This window comes from Hippocampus bargibanti, linkage group LG18 (genome assembly GCF_051943395.1).
Source record: "Hippocampus bargibanti isolate YZ-2025 linkage group LG18, ASM5194339v1, whole genome shotgun sequence".
NCBI classification, from domain to species: Eukaryota; Metazoa; Chordata; class Actinopteri; order Syngnathiformes; family Syngnathidae; genus Hippocampus; species Hippocampus bargibanti.
In genome coordinates this window covers 4,687,228-4,706,101 of record NC_142751.1, presented here as the reverse complement: position 1 = coordinate 4,706,101, position 18,874 = coordinate 4,687,228, and the positions used below count along the sequence as shown (strand labels likewise).

At 42.7% G+C, this 18,874-nt stretch overlaps 2 protein-coding genes and 1 pseudogene across 3 annotated transcripts in view; 1 reads left to right on the top strand and 2 right to left on the bottom strand.

Annotated features, from left to right (window-relative positions):
* Positions 1–3,469: 3,469 nt before the first annotated feature.
* minar2 (membrane integral NOTCH2 associated receptor 2) lies at positions 3,470–12,744 on the top strand. The gene is made up of 3 exons (XM_089021174.1): positions 3,470–3,562; positions 4,499–4,741; positions 12,550–12,744. The coding sequence occupies exons 1-3, from the start codon at positions 3,470–3,472 to the stop codon at positions 12,742–12,744; spliced, it is 531 nt and encodes a 176-aa protein (XP_088877300.1).
* Positions 5,603–7,683, bottom strand: LOC148884334 (uncharacterized; annotated as a pseudogene).
* Positions 12,745–14,357: 1,613 nt separating the features above from the next.
* Positions 14,358–18,874, bottom strand: part of slc12a2 (solute carrier family 12 member 2) — a 58,895-nt gene continuing 54,378 nt past the window's right edge. For both annotated transcript variants that reach the window (XM_089020998.1, XM_089020997.1), the window contains 2 exons: positions 15,922–15,989; positions 14,358–15,723 (listed from right to left, as the gene is read on the bottom strand). In XM_089020998.1, the coding sequence (XP_088877124.1) occupies positions 15,588–15,723; positions 15,922–15,989 (204 nt within the window). In that variant the 3' untranslated portion in view covers positions 14,358–15,587. The remainder of the gene's footprint in view (positions 15,724–15,921; positions 15,990–18,874) is intronic.

Below are 18,874 nucleotides of genomic sequence, written 5' to 3'. Positions count from 1 at the left end.
GAAGGTTCACGTTAGCGCCCTCTGTGAGAGCAGACAGGCTCCTTTCCCTTCCCGGACTCGGCGACGGAACAGTAGTGGATCTCATGGACAATATGCTGTCACTCTTAAGTTCGGATGAGGCCGGAAACCTTTTCCGCCATATAATCCTCCGTCAGCTACCAGCCTCAGCGTGCGCAATGCTAGCTAACTCAATGTGCTAAGCCACCGGCAACTATCAAGGTTTGGCTGAAGAAGCGGATCGAGTGCTTCTGGCGACACGGTGATTCGCTGTGCAAAGCGTGATGGCCGAACCCCTCGGTGAATGGGCATCGAGCATCGATCCGACCGTCATGGCAGGAGTGGTATCGGAGAAGCGGCGCGGGAAGACGACCGGTTTTTGATCAGCGGTTTGGAGCCAAGGCTCGACGCTCCGTACCCCCCTGCCGCCACGAGGCTCCGGGAAACTCCCAACGCCGGCACCCAGTAGGAGCTATGGGCGCCGGCAACGAAAGCGAGCTGCTTTTCATGACGGACTCCTCGTCAGGAAGATGTTTTCTTGTGGACAGCAGGGCACAAGTAAGCCTGCTGACTCCCACCGCCGGGCAGGTGGGTGCGGGCCTCCCCTGTGCGCAGTTAACGGCTCGCACATTGCCAACTTTGGTTCCAGGTCGGTGACTGTGCGCTTCCACGGACGGGAATTCAAATGGAACTTTATTGTTGCCTCGATCACAGGATTTTCTATGTGCTCACGGACTACTTGTGCACATTGCTAACCGTCGTTTGATTGACGCCATATCGTTCGCGACTTTCCCATGTGAGCCTGGAGGGCTCGGAGCATTAACACACGCAAATTATTTAATGTCAGGTAACGTTTACGAACGTCTGCTGACCGATTTCCCGTCGTTAACTACCCCCGCCTTGTCCAATTCCGATACGAAACACGGGGTAGAGCATTACATCCCCACGGTCGGCCCACCAGTTTTTGCCCGCGCTCGTCGCTTCGACGTGGCAAAATTGGCAATGGCGAAAGGGGAGTTCGCGACGATGGAGCGCTTGGGCATCGTGAGGCGTTCCAACAGCCCGTGGGCCTCACCATTACACATGGTGCCCAAAAGTGACGGTTCTTGGCGGCCGTGCAGTGATTTTCCTCGGCTTAATAACATAACCACACATGACAGTTACCCCATCCCGCACATTCAAGATTTTTCCGCACGTTTGGCCCGCGCCGTGATGTTTCTAATCTAATCTTTCTAGTTCGAGGTTATCACCAGGTGCCGGTACGGGCAGAGGATGTGCCAAAAACTGCGGTGATTACCCCCTTTGGCCTCTTTGAATTTCTCCGCATGCCTTTTGGCCTGAAGGGGGAGGCACAGACCTTTCAAATGACATCCTTGTGGCCAGCCCTTCACCGGAGGAACACCTGTCGCACTTAACTAAGGTTTTCAAGCATCTTGATTCGCACGGCCTTATCGTTAACGCTGTGAAGTGCCAATTTGGTCTGTCCACGATCGATTTCTTGGGGCACCGCATTTCTCCACAGGGCGCCATCCCCTTACCCGCCAAAGTGCAGACAGTGGTGGATTTCCCCGGCCCGGCCACAGTTAAGGCTCTGCAGGAGTTTTTCGGTATAATCAATTTTTACAACCAGTTTCTTCCCCACGCAGCCGACCTCCTACAACCCCTCTACGGCGCCTTGAAAAAACAGAAGGCAAATGACCCCGTCGAGTGGGTCCCGCAACGAGCACAGTCCTTTCAACGAGCCAAGGAATCTCTCGCGGGTGCAACTCTTCTGGTCCACCACCAGGTGGCCTTGACTACCGATGCGTCTGATGTTGCCGTAGGGGCGGTGGTTGAGCAGCTTGTGGAGAACGAATAGCAGTCCTTTGCATTTTTCAGTCGGAAGCTGCAAGATAACGAATGCAAGTACTATAGTGTTTTCGACAGAGAGTTGTTAGCACTTTATCTTGCAACGCGCCATTTTCGTTTCCTCCTCGAGGGGCGCCGGTTCACCGGATATGTGGATCACAAACCACTCACGTTCGCTCTCACTCTCTCTTGGTCTCTCTCCTCCTGAGCTGCACCTCCATTTTGTGCCGTCCCAAATATTAAATAATATTTTGGTCTTACTTTTGATTACTGATTCATTTATTAATAGTCCTAACAGATACACTCTGTGCACTGATGGGCGCCAATATGAACACTGATGCAGAGTGTTTCAATTGCACAGTGAGTACAGAGTAGTGCAAGAAAGCAAGGAGAGCAACTTCGGATTACGTAAAAATCAAAAGTATTTTGTGTATAAATAATACTATTAGATAAAACTCTTCGTCCCACAACTGCTGCGCGGAGCTCATAAAGTAGTTGTCTGTTTGAGTGTGTGTTGGCCAATGCCAATGTTTATGGTGTCAACCAGAACCTTTATAAGTCACATTTGGGTCCCGCTAATAATCACTACAAGATGGCATATGACACAAATCAATGGGGAATATAAAGAGAGTCTGACCCCCATTTAAAAGGCATTATAGGGCACATTGTCAGCTTTTGGGGAAATATATTGCACCTTACAGTGCGTAAAGTACGGTACAGTGATACCTCGGTTTATGAACCCCTTGGCTTACAAACTTTTTGGTTTACGAACGTTAAATTTATGAAAATTTTACCTTGGCATACGAACTATTTTTCAGGATTCAAATGGAGTGCCACAATGAGGGATGTGTCGTTCGCAAACAAGCCGTTCTAACAAGGAAATGTCAGCCCACTTTTTTTTGTCCTCTTTTCCCCGCCCCCAGTCTTCGGTTAAAGCCACGTGATTGGTCAATAATCCAGCAGGAAGGGGTGCGGGGTTAAACATTAAAGAGACAGGCAGACGGCAGCTTTGATAGTTCAAAGGCAGAGTGTAGACCGCAAGGTTAAAATATCCCATCAATCGGGCTCCACAAATAACCCGCACAAGCCATCTGTACATTTGATGCAAAAAGCTATCAAATCAGCTAAACAGAACACCATTGAGGAGGAACCATTCCATCAAGCCATCAACGATCATCACAAGGTAAATAAAACAACTTTATTAAATAGTACAGTTTATTTCTTCAATTATAATACCATAGCACATTTATTATACATAAAATAAGGTATATTTTGTGTAGTTTTAAGGCTTAGAAAATTAGAAAGTAGAAAATTATGTTTTATGGGGACCTGGGAACGAATAATTCTCATTTTAATGGTTTCCTATGAGAAATTATTTTTTGCCATACACATTTTTTGTCTTACACACTCTGTCTGGGATCCAATTAAGTTCGTTAGCCAAGGTATCACTGTACTCTCCTCCCACAATGATCCGATTGGGTTTCACAGACATGCAAGTGATACAGACTCATCAATAGCACTCCTCATGTATTATTACAAAGCACTCCTGTTACCATGATGAAGCACATAGTACTGCGTTGCTGGAGGGTCAGGATGACACTGTAAATGAAATGGTGAATCCAGAATGGTCACCCCTGTTCTACCAAACAACAATCACCCACAGAAGTTCTTGAAGCTGGATGTGAAGATGCTGCCTTGCACTAACAGGATGGTTCAGGTGAGAACAGTCATGTCATGTTTAGCCAGAAAGAAAAATTAAGGTGATATTCTCTGTGGTGATCTTACCTGCATGTGTGTGTTTATACCATGGGTGTCCAAACGTTTTGCAAAGGGGGCCAGATTTGGTGTGTTAAAAATGTAGGGGTCCAACCGTGGCGGACGTTCTTTCCATACAACAGCAATTAATTTAAATAAATTTCAGCGAGTCATTCTGTTTCACATTTGTCTTGTTATTTTGATTTCAGCTATGTTAAGCATGTGTTTTGGTTCATTTGAAACATGCCTATCAAAATTGAATTGACATTGAAAATTGAAATCAAATATTCAATTTCACTTTTTTCCCAGTTTGTCGCTACGTTCATTAGGTGTGAACTTGTCATATACCTCAGCATGTTTTGTTTGGTAATGACACTGTGGTGTCTTGAATGATCAAGCAGACGCACATGTTTTCCTTATTATAAACTCAGCAGCCACCATCACAAGGCTCAAAAAATTGTTTGCAGCACAAGGTGTACCGGAGCAGATCGTCGCTGACAATGCCACAACCTTCATGTCGCATACGTTCCAGCTCTTCATGAAAAGGAATTGAATCATTCACAAAAAATGTAAAAAATGTTTCAGACCCTTCCCCGTGTTGCTGATGCAAGAAACCCACGGTCAATGTCTGTGACATTTTGAAGACCTCGAGCCACACTACCATCAAGTCTAAGGCCTGCCGTGTCAAATTATAATGATCACAACCCTAATGAGTGTGACATGTCACATAGCAAAACACTTCCCTCCTACATATGAGTGCATGATTTTAATGTTTGATGCCCTTTCTTATGCAATATGTACATTTTTCTCAAGTCAGAATGAAGAATACTGGCTTATGTCACAGCGATTTATAACAAACATATTAAACTGGTGAATCGTGTGTGTCCCCTATCAATAGAGTGTCCTGGAGCAGAGAACAAAGATAAAAAACAGCTCATCTTCCTCTCAAGAAGACCTTGTGGTGTTTGTGGACAGATACCCTGAGAAGCATGTCACCCCTGGCAGCGTGCAGTCCAAGATTAAAACAAATCCTCTGTATAATATGACAGATACAGTGAACGTTGTTAAAGTCATGCCTTCCTGGACTATCAAGGATTATACCATGCAAACAGGCCATGGCAAAGTAAAAGACATCTTGCAGGTAATTCAGGAAAAGATCAGGTGTGATGTGTGTGGCAATTACAACATAAATAATTTAGGTATTACTTTATACACATAAAAGCACAACAACAATGACAAATGTCTGTGTAAGCTCTCAGTCGTACAGGAGTGGTCCATCGATGAGAAGGTTTCTTCAGCCGTCATCTGTACTTCTTTGAAGGGGTCGGACGTTTCAAGAGGCTTCGTCAGCGAACTAAAATGTTGCTGGTAGTTTTGGCCCTATATATACAGTAAAGTCTCGTTATATCGATAATCTCGGGAGTCGGGAGAAAAAATATCGATATAACCGGACTATCGATATATCCGATCCTGCGGCATGTAAATTTTCTCCTTGCATTCATAGAAATAGTATCGTAATAAGCAGTACTATCGATATAACCGATATCGATATAACAAGACTTTACTGTATATCCGCCAGATGTGGCGGTGCCAGACTCTGCTATAATAGGTCCCTGCTCTCAGGTTGGGGGTAGCAGACGACTCTTCGCTGAGGCTACACTGATTATTTCTATTGTCCTGCCTGGTTATGGGCTCTGCGACTGGCCTGATTGCCCCATTTGCTGTGGTATCACTTCATCAGCATAACTAAGCCAATTTTAGTTCACTGACAAAGTCTCTTGGATAAGAAGCGAAACGTCCGACATCTTCAAAGAAGTACAGATGACGGCTGAAGAAACCTTCTCATCGATGGACCACTCCTGTACGACTGAGAGCTTATACAGACATAAGACGTCGATATTTTTTTACTGCTACACAAAAAGAGCTGTGCATGAACATCACCGTGTTCAAAGAACAAAACCAACACAATGCATAAACTCACCACAAATTACATACCTGCAAATCAGTGCGACTTCTGCTGTTCCCTTTGAGAGACCAGTTCAGATATGCGTGGCTTCACCTTGACACTGCGTGACGTCGCCTCTCCAGCCACCCAGTTGTCATGTCCAGGGGTCCACGGATCTGTCTACCATAAAGCAACTCAAAAGAAGAAAAAAACAGTTGACGCTTGGGGCACTTCTCGATAAGCAAATAATAGAAAAGGCAGGCATTTGTCCCAGTCTTTACCAGTTTCATGAATGAACCTCCTCAGCATTTGTTTTAATGTCCCATTAAATCTTTCAACCAGACCATCAGTTTCAGGATGGTATGGAGTGGTTATTATTCCTTTAACTCCAAGCTGGTTATAAAGGCCTTTCATCAGGTGAGACATAAAGTTTGTACCCTGGTCTGTTAATATCTCTTTCGGTGTGCCTGTTCTCGAGAATAACTCTACCAAACAACGGACTACGTGTTTCACCTGCATAGAACGTAATGGGTAAACATCTGGGTACCTGGTTGCATAATCACAGATTCGAAGAGCATACTTGCATCCTGAGCTACATTTTGGCAATGGGCCAATAATGTCCATGGCTATCCTGTCATATGGGACACTCATGATAGGTAATGGCTGTAAGTAGCCCCGATCTGATTTTTTTGCTGGTGCAACCATCTGACAAGTGCCACATAGCCTGCAATATTCTTGACCATCTTTATAGAGCCCTGGCCAATAGAATCGCTGACTGACTCTGTCATACGTCTTTGCCTGTCCTAGATGTCCGGCCCAAGGAATAGTGTGTGCTAAACGTAAGATGAGCTGCCTGTAAATGGTAGGGATAACTAATCTAGGTGTTGCAGTGTCAGAGAGATACAATAAGTCGTTTTTTAAACATAAACGGGTCTCCGGTGATTTTTCCTAAACACTTTGTGCGATTCAACTTTCTCAAACAGTGATTTCAAAGTTGGATCATTTTTTTGGATGATCCCTAAAGTTCTCTGGAATCTGCCACTCAGGTTTAATGCTTGTGCCCTCCATACCAGTTTGCATTGGAATGCTAGAAGGAACACATCTCCAGTTCTTTTCCTGTCTGCGCTGCCGTCTACTTTTCTTTACCTTGCCTCCTGCTTGGAAAAGTGTATCATCGAGATTAGGTAATGGTTGCAAACCTTTTGTTTGAGACCTAGTGACTGCCATACATGTGCAATCCTTCGCAATTTTATGGACAACATGGTCCAATACAGGCAAATCATTGTCCAACACGACATCATAAAATAAATTCTTCAATGCGCCAACCTTAAGTATGAAAAATTGGCCGTCAATCTCAAAAGTCATATTGGTGGTGGGATAATCATGACTGTCACCATGAACACAAGTGATATTTACAACTTGGTCATCATTGAGCATGTTATTACTGACTAAACTCGCTCTGACTAATGTTTGGTTACTGCCTGTGTCAGCCAGTGCTTTTACCACTTTCCCATTTACCGTGACAGACGTTGTATGTCTATGTTTACAATAATTTCCATTTGGAAGGATTTCATGCCGATCTTTAGGTACTGAACAAAATTCTACGCCTTTGGATTTTCGTACAGGACACATGGAAGCCTTGTGGCAATGTTGCTGACAATTAAAACAAATAAAGTCACCTTTTGGTTGAAACTTTCCAGACTGTCTCCGAGCCCCATTGTCAGCTTTACCCAAGTCTGCATGTTGATTGGTTTGAGGGCTCTCGTATTTCAGCTTTGCCGATGGTCCCTTTTTCCTGTACGACTCCCGGTGTGCTGCTACGTAGCGCTCAGCCAACTCCGCTGCTTCTTCTCCAGTCTTAGGCTTGTGCTCCTTTACCCAGATGCGGACCTCAGGTTGAAGAACTCTCAGATACTGCTCCAGAATGACGACTTCTCCAATCTGATCCTTGCTGCGGTGATAAGGGCGCATCCACCTCCTGTAAAGTCCTTTCAGTCGATTATAACATTCTGTGACAGTCTCTCCCGTTGGAACAATCGTACTACGAAACCTCTGTCGATAGGTTTCTTCAGTAACGTTGTATTTGATTAATACTGCTGTGTAATGGCTTCATAGGACTCGGCCTGCTCTTCATCCATGCCAGCATATGCCTCAAGTGCCTTTCCAGTCAGCAAGGTCACTACTCGAGCAGCCCACTCTTTATAATTCCACGCCCAGGTTTTAGCTATTCTTTCAAACCTGACAAAAAAAACTTTCTGCATCCTCACCCTCTCTCAGTTCTGGAATTCTCGGTTCAGAAACCATGGGAACTGCAGCTTGTCTTGGACGAGGAAACTGTGGAGGTTGGGCATATGGTAGGTAACCAAACATGGGGGTTTCTTGTGCTGGAGGAAGGTTTGTTGGCCTGGATGTTCGAGGGTCAGTGTTTTGGGGCTGTGGTTTTAGAGGAGGATAATGTTGACTCAATTGACTATCAAATGTCCATTCTTGCTTGATGTGGTGCATCTGATCTGTTAATTGGTTGATCTGTTCAATCAACATCCCTTCTCTATGTTTTGAATATTGCATGAAATTTCTGATTTCGTTCACCAATTCCTCATCAAGTTGAGCTCTGCTTGTACTCACTGTCTGAGTCTTAGGCTTCACCACTGGTTCCATCTCACTCTGCCCAGTTCCAGCCTTGGCTTGGCAACTGTCAGACGCCTCATGGAAATAAAGAACAGCATCTTCTTGGGGCAACTCAAACTGCTGGTTTCCTTGATCCTCTTCAGAACTCTCCAGTTCAGTTTGGTTGGCCCGTGCTGCACGACTTCTCCCTCGTCCCACCTTCTTCATCTCGGCTTCCTCTTATCTTTCTCCACTTCAGCAAGGCGTAACGATCCCACCTTTTTCATGCAGGGTGAAACGATCCCACCACTGCCACCAATTGTTGTGTGGCGAGACAGCAAGCAGGTGGAAAGATGATAAAAGTTGCAGCCAGGTGCAGGAAGGTTATTGTGAGTTTTCTTTATTTGAAGTTGTGGTTGATATCAGTTTTCGGCAGACCACAGGTAACACTGCTCTCCAGGCTGTCTTTTCTCCCTCTTCTTCCTCCTCTGAAGTGACTGGCTCACTCTGGTTTTAAAGGTGCTTCACCTGAGCTTCTGGCCAATCAGGTCCCAGCGGCAATTGGCCATTCCCAGGTGGTTGCAATCACCTTCTGAGAGTCAATTAGTGGTCGCCCAACTCTACTGTTTTGGATGGGGAGAAATGTGCACCTTTCTCCCATCCAAAATCCAGAAAACACAAAACCATTCAACATTTATTTGGTATCATGACATACATCTCCCTGTATTTAAGGATCGTGTGGATTTAACGACCTATGTGCATTAGTTTGGCAGTGCTTTTGCCTTGCCCCTGCACTTGAAGATCTTCTTCTATTCCTTTTGGCTTTTCCCTTCAGGGGTCACCACAGCGACTTGCAGATGTCTTTTATATTTATAGTCCCATTCTTGTACTTGCAACAAAATTATACTAGGAAAATTCTAAATTTGCGTATTAGGAGACTTAACATAGAGATAAAAAACAATCAGAAATAGAAACTTATTATCAGCGATTACAAACTAATCTTACCCACAAAATCTATCAGGAAGTGTGTGAATTTACTAAATCCGGTTATATGAGGCACCACAGCAAAACCAAAGAGAGACAAAAGGGTAAATTTCAAAAATTACTTTCACTGAAACAATCTCAGCTACTGGTAAACACGCGTAAAATTAGGTATGAACAGTTTGCAAGGGAGAATTGGATCAAAAATTTGTCAGACAGAGATCTCTCAGAGACAGAAAAGGCGGTACTTACCAAAGGCTTAAACTTCTCAGTGACTCCTAAAACTATACCTACTATAGATTATATCACAGCTACTGAATCGGCTATTAAAAATAACAAACTTTCGTATGCAGAGGCAGATGATCTACGCATTAAAATATCAGCTCTTCTCAGTAGTGCCAAACTTCCTCCGTCCAACATAACATTAGAAGAGAGAAAGGCGTTAACTACTCTACAAAAAGACAAAAATATTACTATTTTGCCAGCAGACAAGGGCAGATGCACAGTGCTGCTCAACACATTGGATTATGAAGACAAAATAAATAGGTTAATCAGTGATTCTAACACGTATGAGCAACTAAAAAGGGACCCTTCCAATAGATACAAGAAAGAAATGATTGACTGTCTCCAAAAGCTAGAGAAAGGAAAACATATAGACAAACAGATGTATTTTAGATTATACCCGGGAGAGGCCACGCCATGTATCTATGGCCTGCCAAAAATACATAAAGAAGGGTTCCCCCTCCGACCCATTGTTTGTAGCATTGACTCCTCTACATACAATGTAGCCAAATATTTAAAAACTATTTTAGCTCCGTTGGTTGGTAACACAGAATACCACGTAGAGAACACCACAGGGTTTGTAGAGAGGATCAAAGACCTCATATTGGAACCTGAGGAAACTTTGGCATCATACGATGTGACTTCTCTCTTTACATCTGTCCCAACCCCAGCAGCAGTCTCAGTGGTGAGGACGAGGCTGCTGGCGGATGTTTCTCTGCATGAAAGAACCAAACTGAAACCCGATCACATCTGCCAATTATTAGAAATCTGCCTTAATACTACGTATTTTCAATTTCGGGAAAAAATGTATAAACAAATCCATGGTTGTGCTATGGGCTCACCAGTTTCACCCATAGTGGCTAATCTTTACATGGAAGAGATGGAGAAACAGGCCCTCACATCCTTCCCAGGGACAAAACCTAGACACTGGTTTAGATATGTGGACGATACTTTTGTCATAATTAAGAAACAAGAAATTCAATCCTTCACAGATCATCTCAACTCTGTAGACTTCAACATTAAATTTACTCGTGAGGACATTCAAGAGAACCAACTAGCCTTCTTGGATTGTAAAGTAATTATAAAAGAGGACAGAGCGCTAAAAACAGAAGTCTTTAGGAAGGCTACGCACACTGACCAATACTTACTTTTTGACTCTAACCACCCTTTACAACATAAACTAGGAGTTATCAGAACCCTCCAGCATAGGGCTAAACTAATACCAACTAGCACTGAAGGTAGAGAAAAGGAGTCAAAACATATCAGGAGAGCACTCACTAACTGTGGGTACCCTCAGTGGTCATTCAACAAATGTCAGAAAGAAAGAATAGCGAACGAAACCAATAATTCTCAAGATTCTAAAAGGAGAGGAGTAGCAGTACCGTACATTGCAGGAGTTTCGGAAAAATTACAAAGAGTCCTTTTGCAACATAAAATTCCTACTTATTTCAAACCGATAAACACGTTAAGGCAAAAATTAGTGCATCCAAAAGATAGGCTACCAAATGAAAAATAAAGTAAGGTAGTTTATTCCATACATTGTAAGAATGAAAATTGTAAAGAGCAGTACATTGGGGAGACTCAACAAATTCTCAAAAAAAGACTTTATCAACATCGCAGGGATAATACTAGTGGGCCTCAATCGGCAGTACATTTGCACCTAAAAGCTAGCAACCACTCATTTGACGACACTGAGGTTAAAATCTTAGCGAAAGAACATAGATGGTTTGAAAGGGGGGTAAAAGAGGCGATTCTTATAAAACAACAAAATCCTTCATTAAACCGGTCTGGTGGTGTGAGGTTCAATTTGGATCGTTCATACAATAGCCTGCTCAGGCAAAACAGGTTAGGCAACTTTCGCAATGCTGATGAGGGTCGTTATGCTGATGAGGTGATACCGGGGGGAGTGGGTGTAATAGGCCAATCGTTAGTCAGGAATGTAGGAACAATCAGTGGGGCCACAGGGGGGGGTCCCGCCCCCCCCCCCCCCACCTGAGAGTGGGGACCTATCATAGCTGTGTCCGGCGCCACCAGGTCTGGACATTAGGGATATATAAATGGGGCCGATACGACCAGTCAGACTTTAGTTCGCTGACGAAGCCTCTTGGATAGGAGGCGAAACGTCCGAAACCTTCACTTTTGTACAGATGACGGCTGAAGAAACCTTCTCATCGAAGTCCCATTCTTGTCTAAGTGGCCTTGTTCCTCATTTTGGATTTTGACTGACTATGGTTTTTGTTTTGATTTGTTATTCAGTGTATTATTCTTTGCCGTTTTGTAGACTTAGTTTTGTGGACTTGACAGTGCGTGTTTACTTTTGTAAATAAAGATTTTTTTTTTTTTTTTACAGAGCGCTTGTTTGCACGTTATGTTGGGGATTTAACAAACCTTATTTGCTTCGAACAAAGCGAGACATTTTCACTTTTGGATGTAACATCTGTGTTGACAAGTGACGAGCCTCCCTTCACATTTCGTTGGAGGACAGCCTGACTGCTTTGTAAGGCTTTGCACCGCTCAGCAAATCAAAGTTGTCAACCATTTTAGAGTTGTATGGAGGCAGGCCATGAAGAAAGAGTCCTGCGTGACTCCAGATGCAGTCTCGACTAATTAATGAGGCTTTGGGTAGTTGTTAAGACAAAAACTTGGGCACGGCAGAAGTTTTGTGAGTAAATGAAGGACTTAAGTTTCTCTTTATTTGTAAGTTTGTAGTTGTCAGATCTCCCAGGCTGACACGGTAATGTATCCCAGAGCTTGATCGTGGCGTGGAGTCGAGCAAGTCGTGCTGTGAACTCCGTCCGACGCTGTGTTGGTCTCTGTGAGTTTGTGTCTGTGTGGGAGTCTGTGTGATTCTGCTCTCTGTCCCACGACGGCTACTTAGATACCCATTTTCGTGCGTGGGAAATGCGGCACGCTGAGACGCACTTCAAAGACATCAAAGGGCTTGAAAGAAATCAAAGGGTTGAAAGGCACACTTCAAAGGCGTACACACGCCAGCGTCGCGGTGCGCACCTGTGACGCCACAGACCATTCTAGTCGATACAGTCATATAGTATTCATGACGTATTGAATGTGATTGACATCACACATTGTGCATATATTATTGCCAAGAGTTTTGTTGAATGTTGTTCGCACAGGATAATGAAAAGGAACCGATGGAGCTGGACTTTTGGCTAGAAGATCTATACACACCGGGATTTGATGCGTTATTGAAGAAAAAAGAAGCAGAACAGCAAAGGAAAAGACTTCACAAACTACTTTCGGCCATAGGTTTGTTTGTCAGTGTAGTTATTGTTATTATCGTACCAGTTGTAGTGCTAGAAAATATCTGACTGCTTTTCGAAAACATTGAATGGTAAGGATGTTTTTATGACACCAAATGGTTTGCGTCAACATGCATCCCTGGGTCCATAATTCTTCTTTATACATTTAAAGGACAACCGACATCACTTTTTTGTTTCCTAACTGACATCAGAAAAACGTTTTATATCATCTAAAATACCCAAAACTGGCTGATATTTTCAGTCAAATGCAAAACACCAATTAAAATGACAAAGTGTCCAAAATGTGCAAACAATTGAGCTGCGAATTGGGCATTTTCAGAAAGTCCCGCCCCCAGTTCGTGACATCACGCTAAGACGTCTTGCATTGCTGGAGAATCAAAACAATGGCTTCAGATTCGGAGAATATGCTTTCTTGTTACACTTCCAGTTATGAATATGATTCAAATAGTTCTGAAGAGGAAAGTATAAATGTTTGCAATCGAAAAGAAGGTTTTCTGGGTCGTTTTGATGGCTCAAGACGACAATGTGTAGTGTCACAGAAAATGCAGAAGATGGCGGCAGAGCTCCGTTGGAAATAGTTTATTTTTCAGCTTAGAATTTTTTTCAACGAATATCAAAGAGTTGTCTCGGTGTAACATACGATTCACCATTGCGTTATTTATGTTTACCTTCTAATTTCGCCATCAACACGGATCAACACGAAGTTTTCAGACCAAACAAAGTGCCGCAAAATGCATTGAGGTGATGCAAGGTATGTCCTTCCTCAGTCAGGGGCGTTCCTTCAGTGACATAGGGTGAGGACTCGTCACCAACTCAAAAACAAGACTTCCGGAATATTCAGCGCTAGTCTTAAAACTCTTTCAAAATCTTTGTAAAATACGCTCAGTAGAAGTCATTTGAAGCGATTTTACAAATTATGGACACAACTTGTCCGGAGACGTCGGTTGTCCTTTAAAGCTATCAATAACCTTCTGGTTCCTTTGGATCCTCTTCCTCCCTCCACCTCTGTGTGCCCTCCCACCCCCGCAGCCCGTTCCAGCACAATGGGGGACAGAGCTTTCAGCTGCTCTGCCCCCAAATTCTGGAACCCACTTCCTCCCAACATTCGTAACATCGATTCTCTTCCCACCTTCAAATCCCATCTGAAAAGCCAACTATTTAAAATTGCATTTTCTGTGTAGCTCTCCCTCTTGTTTCTATTTATAATTGTATTTTATTTATTGCATTCTATTTGTGATTGTATTTTATTTATTATTATATCTATGTATCTATGTCTGTTACTGTAAAGTGTCCTTGAGAGCTTTGAAAGGCGCTTGAAATAAAATTTATTATTACATTTAAAAACATTTGCACAGTAGGAAATTAAATGTGTTTTTGAGTCATCCATGGCTGCACTAGTATTCATTTTGGCATGCCTTTACATACAATAGCAGGATCTAGTTCGTACGGTCATCGCCAAAATTTAGAAGGTTATGGAAATTGAAAATGCATTCTGCATGTGATGATCCTCTTCTTGTGTTTCTCCGGCAGATTGCAGACTAGGGCATTTCCATCAGATACATACTGTCATGACAGTGAAACTCCAACAAAATCATGTTTGCAGCAAGACATTTTTCACAACGCTTTCATGAAATTTTGACAAATTAGGCATTCCGTGAAAATTTGGCGGACTTTCATCTTTGTTTATTGCATGTTGATTCCAGACAAACCCGCTACTTGCAGAGCTCAGCTACATTAAGAGATAAGAGAGGAATCAGGGCAGCCGCTGATTACATACAGCTGCAAAAATACATACATGCAGTACAGTAGGTGTGGTGGTCTATTCCATGGTACAGAAAACAAGACATAACCTCTCCGGTATGGCTTACGACAACTTTAATCGTTTGATTGGGCATTAAGGCAAAGTTCCCTATCTTGTGGGATAGTGGCATTCGAGCTCAGGGTAAGAACAATAAAAAGAACAAATATTTATTGTATGAATCCCTACAGTTGATGTGAAGCTAATTGAGCTACAACATGGTTGTCTTTAAAGGTTACCTCCGGCCCCTAGGGAAAAATTACGCCCACAAATAAAATCTTTCATTCAAGGTCAATGCAGGAATGCTATATACATTCATCTGAAAGCCGCACGGTGTCCTTTGCAGAGTAGTTGACGCATGAGAAATATTCACATCTTTAAAAAGGAAGACTCAAATGTTAATGGAGAGAAAAAGACAACTTTCCAAAACAAAGAAGGTTAAGAATTTGTCAAAAGTCTTCTTAGCATCTTGAAAGGGAAACCTTCTATTCATGCAATGCGATCCACTAAGAAGGAATCATAGTTGAAAATCATTCCATCTATGATCCAATAAAAGAAGCAACATTGTCATCTAAATAGAGATTAAGGTCTGATTAAAGTGGAAGGCACATCCATAAGGCTTTTTTAAAAAAGTGTTGCAAAGCATTCTACGTCATCCTTTCCAAATATTTAAGGAAAGAAAGCAGCAAGGTGATTAATAATTGAGACTACACAAACATTAAAACAGGGTCCAATAAATGTAACAAGGGTGACCATTACATGTCACAATAATGTGAAGATGGCGCAAAAAAAAAAAAAAAAACGCAAATGTTTTTTGAGAAAAACTCACATATCCATATCATGAGTGAATCCGATGGAATCCAGACACTTCCGTAACAAAAATGGAGAGAGTTGGTCCATTTGAAAAAGTACCCTGCACTCACCATTTGATTTCGATGTAATTTTCCTCATCTCAATCCAGTCGGCATTTTATTCACGGTACTTTACTTTTGAACTGTACTTGTGCACACATGGTTTGTAGTTATGTTTGTCTAACAGACAGTTGGTGGATTTGAGAATTCATTCCATCGGTGTTGTTTTTGTTGCATTTCTTTTAAGAATAGAAGGTTAGGACACTCTGGTGGTTGCCGCGCACCAGAAGGATTGGTGGTAGTTCCTTCGACAAGACCTCCAGCCACGCCATGTACAGAGCACTGGACACTGCACCTTTTCTGGCTAACGGCAGGCTCCTGAAGAAAACAAAATACAATACATTGACTTTGATGTTGGAAACTTCTGTGTCGTTTGAAAGTTAAAAAAAAAAACAACTAGTCCCCTATTTGTAAAGGTGAACATTTTTGCTGCACCAATTGCAGGTCTAATTTATGGCTACTCAACTCAACATACAAGCGCAAAACTCAAGCAAGAGAGGACAGAATGTGACTTACATGACAATGAGGTTGGCTGTGTTGGAGTGTTCTTTCAGAAGCTCATTGAGTCTGATCTGACGATTGCTCTGAAAAAACAAACGTGGTCGATCAAACTCATTCGAAAAAGACACTCCCATTTCACACATCTGTCCACCTCTACTAGAAACTACTATACTTTCGCCCACATTCTCAGCCCTTCAAATCCACAAACAGGACGAGAGATGGCTTCAAGCAGTACAACATAAAGAAAGCTAGGGGCCCCGACAGAGTGTCCCATCCTGCCTAAAAGTCTGCACTGATTAGCTAGCTCTGGTCATCAAACAAATCGTAAACGCCAGCGGTGTCAAACTCATTTCACATCGTGGGCCGCATATGGCCTCGGTAGATGTCAAGTGGGGCGGACCATTAAAATTATACCATACATGCTATAAATAACCAAAATATCATATATTTCATAAGTTTTTGTGTAAAGAAGCACAAGAACATTTGGATAATGATGACATTTAATGAACATTCCTTTTACACAACACACAAGTTCAGATGCCTTCAACATATGTCGTTTACCAAAGTCACCGTCGGAATACGGCTTTGATGCTAATAATATTTCGCTAGCAATTAGATAGCTGGCTTTTACTGCTGCTTCACTGACTTTTCGGCTATGGCGGGAAGTTGACTGCTGTTTCCTCAGACCCACCAGCAATTCGTCGACTCTTCTCAGTTGTCCTTGCAAGCCGTCATATTTTTAGCTGTGATGAGTCTCGTAGTGCCGTCGAATATTATATTCCTTCAATACCGAAACTAGTTGAAAACACACCAAGCACAAAGGTTTCCCATGCATCTCTGTAAAAAAATATGACGTGGTCCATTTTTCATTGAAAATTCTACACTTCTTTTACTTTTCTCCGTTTGGATAATTTTGGCCAATGAGGGTGTTCAAACCACGGTTGTAAAAAAAGACAGCGGGTGAAAAAAAACTGCTGTTTTCTTCTATGTTGATCGAAACAGCACCACTCTGCCCCTTAGTGGACAATCCTTGAATTGCACCTAGTTAAAAATATGAATTCCATGTTGTTTGTGCATTTTTTCCCCACTTTTAAATTATCCTGGGGGCCTAATCAATCCTCCTTGGGGGCCGGTTCCGGCCCGCGGGACGTATGTTTGACACCATTGGTCAACGCATATCTGGAGCTATGTGAGTTCCCATCCTGATTCAAATAATCTACCATCATCCCAATCCCCAAGAAATCAGTAACATCAGAACTGAACTGTCACTCTGACATCTGTGGTCATGAAGTCTTTTGAACGCATTGTGATGAATCCTGTAAGGACCATCAGCAAACCCCAGCTGGACCCTCTTCAGTTTGCCTAACAGGTCTATAGAAGATGGAGTCAATATAGGGCTGCAATATCTATGCAATGATTCCATTTGCGGATTTAAACACTGTGTTCAATACAATCATCCCGGAACTCCTCACCCCCGAACTTCTCCAAAATGGTCTGGACCCTACATGCTGCCAGTGGATACTCAGCTTCTTGACGGGATGGTCATTACAGGTGAGACTGGGAAGAACAACATGCAACATGAAACACTAGCACTGGAGCCCCACAGGGATGTGTCCTCTCTCCACTGCTCTTCTCCCACTCCATGGGTTTCAAAGTCCAGTCCTCGAGCGCCACTTTCCTGTCTGTTTTCCATCTTTCTCTGCTGCAACAAACCTGATTGAAATGACCGGTGTCACTATGAGGCCACTCCAGGGATTGCTAATTTGAATCAAGTGTTGAATCCTTCACCACAGCTGCCCCTCCTACTATCCAACTGCCCTGTGTCAACCGTCAGGACCTTCAGGTTCCTCGGAATCACAGTCTCCCGGGACATTAAGTGTCCTTAACAATGAAAAACTGAAGAAATCTGTTGCACATCTCGGGTGAGTGTTCCGAGCAAGTAGGCCGATGGGGTTTGAGTACAGAATTGATGTTTTAAAAAGTAAACGTGGGTTGTGACAATTAGGCTCAATAAAGTCTGACAAATCTTCTCTTTTGGCCTCTTTTAGTGTGATTTGGTAGTTAGACAAGCAGTCTTTCCAGATTTGATAAGAGACCAGCAATGTGTCTTTTTTCTACTTATGTTCGGCTTTACGACACCCTTCTGATTTTTTACCACCCAAATTACTGCGATGTTTGGAGTGAATAAATCATGAGATCAAGCCGCAGCATCTTCATCCATAAGAGGAACTGCCTTCTTCTGATATGTTCTTGATTTGCCACAGTGTAATGCATCATGGTCCTGCTGCAAACCAACTGCAGGACATCTGTCCTTGGGTTATTCTGCAAAAATGTCCTTATTAATGCATCTTCTTCCTTTCTTTTCGGCTTTTCCTTTCTCGGGGTCGCCACAGCAAATCAGTGTTCTTCATCTTGAGATGATGAAGGCATATAAAAAATTAATACATAAATAAATAAATAAAGTCCCCGTGAACACTACATTAGCGTGACTAACTCTTCCAGCTCATTAACCGGCCGAGGAGGTGCTATTGAACTAACCACACTAAACCATAAGACATTCCAATAGCCTCTGACTCTTGCCGGAAATACACGTTTCTGAAAATTTTCTGTCAAAATTCCAAGCAACTTTGGCTACAGCTGGCAAAATATTCTGTAGACAGATGAAATAGGAAACGTGTGAAGGCTTACTCAAATGTACAGTGATACCTTGGCTTATGAACTTAATTGTTTCCCCGGAAGTGTGTGTAAGCGAAAAGTGTGTATTCCAAACATTAATTGCCATTAACATGACAATAATCAGTTCCCAGGTCCCCATAAAACATAATTTTCTACTAAATAAACCTTAAAACTACACAATATATACAATATTTTATGTATAATAAATGTGCCATGATATTGTAATCAAAGAAATAAACTACTATAAAATAAAGTTGTTTTATTTACCTTTGTGATGGTCGTAGATGGCTTG